Raw genomic sequence first — 9,856 nt, forward strand, 5'->3', positions numbered from 1 at the left:
GTCACTGTCACCTCCCCCTGTCACCCTCTGTCACCCCCTGTCACCGTCCTGCCTCAGTGTCCCCGTGCCATCCTCAGCAAGGGCACTGAGAGCCACCCCCCGCCCGTGAGTGTCACCTCAGTGTCACCTCCCCTGTCACCCCCCGGGTCACTGTCACCTCCCACTGTCACCCTCTGTCACCATCCTGCTTCAGTGTCCCCGTGCCAGCCTCAGCCGGCTGGCCAGCAAGGGGACAGAGAGCCACCCCCCACCCGTGAGTGTCACCCCCCGGGGTCACTGTCACCTCCCCCTGTCACCCCCCGGGTCACTGTCACCTCCCCCTGTCACCCCCCGGGTCACTGTCACCACCCCCTGTCACCCTCTGTCACCCTCTGTCATCGTCCTGCCTCAGTTTCCCCCGTGCCAGCCTCAGCCGGCTGGCCAGCAAGGGGACAGAGAGCCACCCCCCGCCCGTGAGTGTCACCTCAGTGTCACCTGGGTCACCTCCCGGGTCACCTCCTGTGTCACCTGTGTCACCTCCCCGGGGTCATTGTCACCCCCTGTGTCACCTGTGTCACCCCCTGTGTCACCTCTGTCACCTCCTGTGTCACCTGTGTCACCTCCCCGGGGTCATTGTCACCCCCCCCGTGTCCTCAAAGTGGCCCCAAAGTGTCCTCAATGTGCCTGAAATGTCCTCAAATGTCCCCAAAATGTCCCCAAACGTTCTCAGAATGTCCCCAAACATCTTCAAAATGTCCCAGAATGTCCCCAAACGTCCTCAGAATGTCCCCAAATGTCCCCAAATGTCCCCAAATGTCCCCAAACATCCCCAGATGTCTCCAAATGTCCCTAAAATGTCCAAAAATGTCCCCAAATGTCCCAAAGATGTCCCCAAATTGTCCCTAAATGTCCCCAAATGTCCCTAAAATCTCCCCAAGTGTCCCCAAATGTCCCTAAACGTCCCCAAAATGTCCCCAAATGTCCCCAAAGTGTCCCCAAATGTCCCCAAATGCCCCCAAATGTCCTCAAATGTCCCCAAATGTCCCCAAATGCCCCCAAATTGTCCCCAAATTGTCCCCAAATGTCCCCAAAGTGTCCCCAAATGCCCCCAATTGTCCTCAAATTGTCCCCAAATGTCCCCAAAATGTCCCCAAATGCCCCCAAATTGTCCTCAAATGCCCCCAAATTGTCCCCAAATGTCCCCAAATGTCCCCAAATGTCCCCAAATGCCCCCAAATTGTCCTCAAATGTCCTCAAACGTCCTCAAATGTCCCCAAAATGTCCCCAAATGTCCCCAAAATGTCCCCAAATGTCCCCAAATGTTCCCAAATGTCCCCAAAATATCCTCAAGCATCCCCAAACATCCCAAAAATGTCCCCAAATGTCCCCAAAATGTCCTCAAACGTCCCCAAACGTCCCCAAAGTGTCCCCAAATGTCCCTAAATGCCCCCAATTGTCCTCAAAGTGTCCCCAAAGTGTCCCTAAATGTCCCCAAATGCCCCCAAATTGTCCTCAAACGTCCCCAAATGTCCCCAAAGTGTCCCCAAAGTGTCCCCAAATGTCCCCAAATGCCCCCAAATTGTCCTCAAATGTCCTCAAACGTCCTCAAATGTCCCCAAAATGTCCCCAAATGTCCCCAAAAACGTCCCCAAACGTCCCCTCTGTCCCCTCTGTCCCCAGAGTTTCCCGCCAGGACCCTACGCCACCCCCCCGAGTTTCGGGGGCGCTTTCGGGACCCCCCCGGCCGGAGCCCTCCCCCCCCCCGGGGGAGCCAACTACAGCCAGATGCCCCCGGGCTCCTTCATCTCCGGTGAGGGACCCCCCAAAACGGGCCAGGGACCCCCCAAAACGGGCCAGGGACCCCCAAAAATGGGGTGGGGGACACCGAAAATGGGCCAGGGACCCCCCAAAACGGGTCAGGGACCCCCCAAAATGGGTCAGGGACCCCCCAAAATGGGTCAGGGACCCCCCAAAACGGGTCGGGGGACCCCCAAAATGGGTCAGGGACCCCAAAAATGGGTCAGGGACCCTGAAAAATGGGTCAGGGACCCCCCAAAATGGGTTAGAGACCCCCCAAAATGGGTCAGGGACCCCCCAAAATGGGTCAGGGACCCCCAAAATGAGGTGGGGGACACCGAAAATGGGGTGGGGAACCCCCCGAAACGGGCCAAGGACCCCCCAAAACGGGTCAGGGACCCCCCAAAACGGGTCAGGGACCCCCAAAACGGGCCAGGGACCCCCCAAAATGGGTCAGGGACCCCCAAAATGGGTCAGGGACCCCCAAAAATGGGGTGGGGGACACCGAAAATGGGCCAGGGACCCCCAAAAATGGGTCAGGGACCCCCAAAATGGGTCAGGGACCCCCAAAATGGGGTGGGGGACCCCCAAAATGGGTCAGGGACCCCCCAAAATGGGTCAGGAACCCCCAAAAATGGGGTGGGGGACACCGAAAATGGGTCAGGGACCCCCCAAAATGGGTCAGGGACCCCCAAAATGGGTCAGGGACCCCCAAAATGGGGTGGGGGACACCGAAAATGGGTCAGGGACCCCCCAAAATGGGGTGGGGGACACCGAAAATGGGGTGGGGGACCCCCAAAATGGGTCAGGGACCCCCAAAATGGGTCAGGGACCCCCCAAAATGGGCCAGGGACCCCCCAAAATGGGGTGGGGGACACCGAAAATGGGTCAGGGACCCCCAAAAATGGGTCAGGGACCCCCAAAAATGGGGTGGGGGACACCGAAAATGGGTCAGGGACCCCCCAAAATGGGTCAGGGACCCCCAAAATGGGTCAGGGACCCCCAAAAATGGGTCAGGGACCCCCAAAATGGGTCACGGACCCCCCAAAATGGGGTGGGGGACACCGAAAATGGGTCAGGGACCCCCAAAATGGGCCAGGGACCCCCAAAAATGGGTCAGGGACCCCCAAAATGGGCCAGGGACCCCCAAAAATGGGGTGGGGGACACCGAAAATGGGTCAGGGACCCCCAAAATGGGCCAGGGACCCCCAAAATGGGTCAGGGACCCCCAAAAATGGGTCAGGGACCCCCAAAATGGGTCAGGGACCCCCCAAAATGGGGTGGGGGACACCGAAAATGGGTCAGGGACCCCCAAAATGGGTCAGGGACCCCCAAAAATGGGGTGGGGGACACCGAAAATGGGTCAGGGACCCCCAAAATGGGCCAGGGACCCCCAAAATGGGTCAGGGACCCCCAAAATGGGCCAGGGACCCCCCAAAATGGGTCAGGGACCCCCCAAAATGGGGTGGGGGACACCGAAAATGGGGTGGGGGACCCCCAAAATGGGGTGGGGGACACCGAAAATGGGTCAGGGACCCCCAAAAATGGGTCAGGGACCCCCAAAATGGGTCAGGGACCCCCAAAAATGGGTCAGGGACCCCCAAAATGGGGTGGGGGGCTCTGAAATTGGGGTGGAAAGGGTTAAAAATGGGGGGGGGGGATCTGAAATTGGGGTGAGGGACCCCAAAAATGGGTGAGGGGTCCAAAAATGGGTGAGGGGTCCTGAATTGGGGTGGGGGGGGGGGTCCCCAAAAATGGGGGGGAGGGGGTTAAAAATGGGTCAGGGACCCCAAAAATGGGGTGGGGGAGGGGTCCCTTTGGGGGGGAGGGGGGGGTTTCCATGGGTGGGGGAGGGGTCCCTGCAATGGGGAGGGGTCTGGGGGTGGGGGGAGGGGTCTGGGGGTGGGGGAGGGGTCTGGGGGTGGGGGAGGGGTCTCTGACCCATCCCCCCCGCCCCTCCCCCACCCTCCAAGGGCCCCGCGGTGTTGGTGAAGGGGGGGGAGGGGCGGGGTTCCCACGGCTGGGGGAGGGGTCTCAGGGGTGGGGGAGGGGTTTAATGGAAGGGGAGGGGTCTGGGGGTGGGGGAGGGGTCTCTGACCCTCCCCCCCCGCCCCTCCCCCACCCTCCAAGGGCCCCGCAGTGCTGCTGAAGGGGGGGGAGGGGCGGGATGGGGGAGGGGTTGAATGGACGGGGGAGGGGTTTTCTCAATGGGGAGGGGTCTGGGGGTGGGGGAGGGGTCTGGGGGTGGGGGAGGGGTCTCTGACCCATCCCCCCCGCCCCTCCCCCAGCCTCCAACGGCCCCGCGGTGTTGGTGAAGCGCGAGCGCGAGCCCGAGGAGCGGAAGGAGCCCCGGGGGGGGGAGGTGATCTGCATCGACGACTGAAGGGGGGGGGAGGGGCGAGAGAGAGACCCCCACCCCCACCCCTCCCCCCACCCCTCCCCCACCTCAACCAAACCCCCCCCCTCCCCCCACCCCCCCCCAAAAAAAAAAAAAAACGAAAAAAAAAAGAAAATAAAAAATCGACCCCTCCCCCCTCCCCCCCGCGGAGTGTGGGGGAGGGGCGGGGGGGGTGGGGGAGGGGCGTTTTTTTGGGGGTGCGGGGGGGGGGAGGGGAGGGGAGGGTGGGGGAGGGGCAGGACCACTGCGATTATAAATATGAAATTATATAAATATGGATTTATCCCGGGTGGGGGAGGGGCGGGGAAGGGGGGGGGTGGGGTGGGGGAGGGGTGGGGTGGGGGAGGGGGTCAAACCCCTCCCCCCCCCCCGCCGCTCTCCTCAAGCCCCTCCCCCACCCCAAAACCCCTCCCCCTCCCCCCACGGGCTCTTGTTTAACCGCTGAATAAACCCGGAAGTTCCTTGGCTACTGGGAATTGGGGTTTGGCTACTGGGAATTGGGGTTTGGCCACTGGGAATTGGGGTTTGGCTACTGGGGGAGGGGTTTGGCTACTGGGAACTGGGGTTTGGCTACTGGGAATTGGGGTTTGGCTACTGGGGGCGGGGTTTGGCTACTGGGGGAGTTTGGCCACTGGGAACTGGGGTTTGGCCACTGGGAATTGGGGTTTGGCTACTGGGGGAGGGGTTTGGCTACTGGGAATTGGGGTTTGGCTACTGGGGGAGGGGTTTGGCCACTGGGAATTGGGGTTTGGCCACTGGGAATTGGGGTTTGGCTACTGGGGGAGGGGTTTGGCTACTGGGGGAGGGGTTTGGCCACTGGGAATTGGGGTTTGGCTACTGGGGGAGGGGTTTGGCTACTGGGAATTGAGATTTGGCTACTGGGAATTGGGGTTTGGCTACTGGGGGAGGGGTTTGGCCACTGGGAATTGGGGTTTGGCTACTGGGGGAGGGGTTTGGCTACTGGGAATTGGGGTTTGGCTACTGGGGGAGGGGTTTGGCCACTGGGAATTGGGGTTTGGCTACTGGGAATTGGGGTTTGGCTACTGGGGGAGGGGTTTGGCCACTGGGAATTGGGGTTTGGCTACTGGGGGCGGGGTTTGGCTACTGGGAATTGGGGTTTGGCTACTGGGGGAGGGGTTTGGCCACTGGGAATTGGGGTTTGGCCACTGGGAATTGGGGTTTGGCTACTGGGGGAGGGGTTTGGCTACTGGGAATTGGGGTTTGGCTACTGGGGGAGGGGTTTGGCCACTGGGAATTGGGGTTTGGCTACTGGGGGAGGGGTTTGGCCACTGGGAATTGGGGTTTGGCTACTGGGGGAGGGGTTTGGCTACTGGGGGAGGGGTTTGGCTACTGGGAATTGGGGTTTGGCTACTGGGGGAGGGGTTTGGCCACTGGGAATTGGGGTTTGGCTACTGGGGGAGGGGTTTGGCCACTGGGAATTGGGGTTTGGCTACTGGGGGAGGGGTTTGGCTACTGGGAATTGGGGTTTGGCCACTGGGAATTGGGGTTTGGCTACTGGGGGAGGGGTTTGGCTACTGGGAATTGGGGTTTGGCTACTGGGGGAGGGGTTTGGCTACTGGGAATTGGGGTTCGGCTACTGGGGGAGGGGTTTGGCCACTGGGAATTGGGGTTTGGCCACTGGGAATTGGGGTTTGGCTACTGGGAATTGGGGTTTGGCTACTGGGAACTGGGGTTTGGCTACTGGGGGAGGGGTTTGGCTACTGGGGGAGGGGTTTGGCTACTGGGAATTGGGGTTTGGCCACTGGGAATTGGGGTTTGGCTACTGGGGGAGGGGTTTGGCTACTGGGAACTGGGGTTTGGCTACTGGGGGAGGGGTTTGGCTACTGGGGGAGGGGTTTGGCTACTGGGAACTGGGGTTTGGCTACTGGGGGAGGGGTTTGGCTACTGGGAATTGGGGTTTGGCTACTGGGAATTGGGGTTTGGCTACTGGGGGAGGGGTTTGGCTACTGGGAATTGGGGTTTGGCCACTGGGAACTGGGGTTTGGCTACTGGGAATTGGGGTTTGGCTACTGGGAATTGGGGTTTGGCTACTGGGGGAGGGGTTTGGCTACTGGGAATTGGCGTTTGGCCACTGGGAACTGGGGTTTGGCTACTGGGAATTGGGATTTGGCTACTGGGGGAGGGGTTGTGGCCACCGGTGGCCACCGTGGCGAGCGGTTTTTTTTTTCCGGGTTTTTTTGGGGCGTTTTCCCCAAATTCTGCGGGTTTTGGAGGGGCTGAGGGATCATAGAGATGAGGGGTGGAGGACTGAGCGCCACTTCCGGTCCGGCGGGCGCAACCATAGAGATGAGCGCTGAAGGACCGAGCGCCACTTCCGGTGCAGTGAGCTTAACCATAGAGAGCCCACCGGAGCACTGAGCGTCACTTCCGGTCCGCCCAACCATCGAGTAGACCGCTCTACCCACCACGTGATCCCCACAGCCCGCTCTGATTGGTGGGGGGGAAAAGCCGCGAACCAATGAGGCAGCGGGGGGGGCCGCTGAGGGCGGGGTCACGTGACCGGAAGCGAGCGGCGGGAGGAGCGCGTCGCTATGGTGAGAACCGGGATGGGACTGGGATGGTTTATACCGGTTTATACTGGTTTATACTGGTCTGTACCGGTCTGTACCGGTCTGTACCGGTTTGTACCGGTCTGTACTGGTCTGTACTGGTCCGTACTGGTTGCAGACGTCGGCGCTGACGCAGGGGCTGGAGCGGCTCCCGGCTCAGGCCGGGTACCTCGTCATCAGCGACGGAGCCGTGCTGGCGGTGAGGGGGGAGGAGCCAAAAAATGGGGGAGGGGCCAAAAAATGTGGGAGGGGCCAAAAATGGGGGAGGGGCCAAAATGGGGGAGGGGCCAAAAATGGGGCGGGGCCAAAAATGGGGGAGGGGCCAGAAAGGGGGGAGGGGCCAAAAATGGGGGAGGGGCCAAAAATGGGGAGGGGCCAAAAATGGGGGAGAGGCCAAAAAAATGGGGGAGGAGTCTCAGAGTGGGGGAGGGGTCGCGGAAATGGGGGAGGGGCTCCGGGAGTGGGGGAGGGGCCAAAAATGTGGGAGGGGCTCCAGGAGTGGGGGAGGGGTCTCCAAGTGGGGGAGGGGTCCCAAAAATTGGGGGAGGGGTCCCAAAATCGAGGGGATTTTGGTGCCTTTTTTGGGGATTTTTCCCCCCAAATTCTCCCGATTTTGGGGGAATTTTCGCCAAAAAATTCCCCAAAAATTTCAGGGAAAATCCTCCAAAATTTGGGGAATTTTGGGGGTTTCCGGCTGCTTTTTTGGGGGGATTTGGGGGGATTTTGGTGCTTTTTTGGGGGGATTTTTCCCCCCAAATTCTCCCGATTTTTTCGGGAATTTTCACCTAAAAATTCCCCAAAAATTTTAGGGAAAATCCTCCAAAAATTTGGGGAATTTTGGGGGTTTCCGGCTGCTTTTTTGGGGGGATTTGGGGGGATTTTGGTGCTTTTTTGGGGGATTTTTCCCCCCAAATTCTCCCGATTTTGGGGGAATTTTCACCTAAAAATTCCCCAAAAAATTTCGAGGAAAAATCTCCAAAAATTTGGGGAATTTTGGGGGTTTGCAGCTGCTTTTTTGGGGGGATTTGGGGTGATTTTTGGGAATTTTGGGGGATTTGGGGTAATTTTGGGTGATTTTGGGTGATTTTGTGATGATTTTGGGTCATTTTGGGGTAATTTTAGGTGATTTTGGGTAATTTTGGGTGATTTTGGGTAATTTTGGGATAAGTTTGGGTGATTTTGGGTGATTTTGGGGGATTTTGGGGGATTTTGGGGGGATTTTGGGGAATTTTGGGCAGATTTGGGGTAATTTGGGGGGATTTTTGGGCAGATTTTGGGGGGATTTTGGGCAGATTTTGGGTAATTTTGGGTGATTTGGGGCAGATTTTGGGTAATTTTGGGGTAATTTTAGGTGATTTTGGGTAATTTTGGGTGATTTTGGGTGATTTTGGGGGGATTTTGGGGAATTTTGGGCAGATTTTGGGTAATTTTGGGTGATTTTGGGTTATTTTGTGATGATTTTGGGGAATTTTGGGGTAATTTTGGGTGATTTTAGGTGATTTTGGGGGGATTTTGGGCAGATTTTGGGTAATTTTGGGTGATTTTAGGTGATTTTGGGGGAATTTTGGGCAGATTTTGGGTAATTTTGGGTGATTTTGGGTGATTTTGTGATGATTTTGGGGAATTTTGGGGTAATTTTGGGTGATTTTAGGTGATTTTGGGTAATTTTGTGATGATTTTGGGGAATTTTGGGGTAATTTTGGGTGATTTGGGGCAGATTTTGGGTCATTTTGTGATGATTTTGGGTGATTTTGGGCGATTTTTGGGGTCATTTCTCTGCCGTTTTTGGGGTTTTTTCCCCCAAATTCTCCCGATTTTTCAGGAATCTTCTCCTCAAAATTCCCCAAATTTTTTTTTTTTCCCAAATCCCGGATTTTTTTCCCTTTTTTCAGTCCTCGGGGGACCTGGAGAACGACGAGCACACGGCCACCGTCCTGCAGGGTTTGGTGGCCACGGCTTTGGGCCTTCGCTTGCCCAGGGGCCACGAGCCGCCCTTCCGGCGCCTCTCGGGTGAGGGACGGCGCCAAAAACGTCCCCAAATGTCCCCAGAATGTCCCAAAAGTGTCCCCAGGGTGTCCCCAAGGGGGGCAGGTGGCACCAAAAAGGGTCCCCAGGGAGGTTTTTGGGGGTTTTGAGATCTCCAGTGGCCCCAAAACTGTCCCCAAATTGTCCCCAAGGTGTCCCCAGGGTTTTGGGGGTGGCCCTGTCCTCGTCCCCTTGTCCCTGGGGACTTCAGGGGTGGCCCTGGGGACCCCGGGGGTGGCCCTGGTGACCTCGGGGGTGGCCTTGGGGACCTCGGGTGTGGCCCTGGGGACTTTGGGGACCCCGGGGGTGGCCCTGGGGACACTGAGGTGGCCTTGGGGACCTCGGGGGTGGCCCTGGGGTGGCTTTGGGGACCTCGGGGGTGGCCCTGGGGTGGCTTTGGGGACCTCGGGGGTGGCCCTGGGGTGGCCCTGGGGACCCCGGGGGTGGCCCTGGGGACACTGGGGACACTGGGGTGGCCTTGGGGACCCCGGGGGTGGCCCTGGGGTGGCCCTGGGGACTTTGGAGACCCTGGGGGTGGCCCTGGGGACCCCGGGGGTGGCCCTGGGGACTTTGGGGACCCCGGGGGTGGCAGTGTCCCCGTTGTCCCCAGTGGTGTTTGGCGAGCACTCTCTCCTCGTCACCGTCTCGGGACAGAAACTCTTCGTGGTCAAGCGCCACCACCACGTCCAGGAGCCGGTGGCCGTGTGAAAAATGTCCCCAAACTGTCCCCAAACTGTCCCCAAACCCCCCCCTCCCCCACGTGGGGACAATAAACGACGTCCGAGGGCGGCTGCGGTGCTTTGTGACCTCCTTGGGGACACCCGGGGGACACCCAGGACCCCTTGGGGACACCCAGGGGACATCCAGACACCCCTGGTGGCATCAGGTGACATCCAGGACAAGGTGACACCCAGGACACCCAGGGGACATCGAGGGGACACCCAGGACCCCTGGGGACATCCAGGTGGCATCAGGTGACATCCAGACACCCCTGGTGGCATCCATGACCTCCTTGGGGACATCCAGGACATCCCTGGGGACATCCAGGGGACATCCAGACCTCCTTGGGGACATCCAGGTGGCATCA

General features: G+C 59.2%; 2 protein-coding genes across 2 annotated transcripts in view; both read left to right on the forward strand.

The window, feature by feature from the left end:
- CHD3 (chromodomain helicase DNA binding protein 3) overlaps positions 1-4,289 on the forward strand; it is a 106,314-nt gene extending 102,025 nt beyond the window's left edge. Inside the window, exons 39-40 of the mRNA XM_086871900.1 lie at positions 1,660-1,789; positions 4,065-4,289. Of these exons, the coding sequence (XP_086728026.1) occupies positions 1,660-1,789; positions 4,065-4,159 (225 nt within the window). The 3' untranslated portion in view covers positions 4,160-4,289. The remainder of the gene's footprint in view (positions 1-1,659; positions 1,790-4,064) is intronic.
- A 2,056-nt stretch (positions 4,290-6,345) lies between these two features.
- LAMTOR4 (late endosomal/lysosomal adaptor, MAPK and MTOR activator 4) lies at positions 6,346-9,558 on the forward strand. The gene is made up of 4 exons (XM_086871897.1): positions 6,346-6,729; positions 6,863-6,943; positions 8,637-8,754; positions 9,380-9,558. The coding sequence occupies exons 1-4, from the start codon at positions 6,727-6,729 to the stop codon at positions 9,475-9,477; spliced, it is 300 nt and encodes a 99-aa protein (XP_086728023.1). The 5' UTR covers positions 6,346-6,726; the 3' UTR covers positions 9,478-9,558.
- The last annotated feature ends 298 nt before the right edge of the window (positions 9,559-9,856 follow it).

Source organism: Cyanistes caeruleus, chromosome 37 (assembly GCF_971803275.1).
Source record: "Cyanistes caeruleus chromosome 37, bCyaCae1.hap1.1, whole genome shotgun sequence".
NCBI classification, from domain to species: domain Eukaryota; kingdom Metazoa; phylum Chordata; class Aves; order Passeriformes; family Paridae; genus Cyanistes; species Cyanistes caeruleus.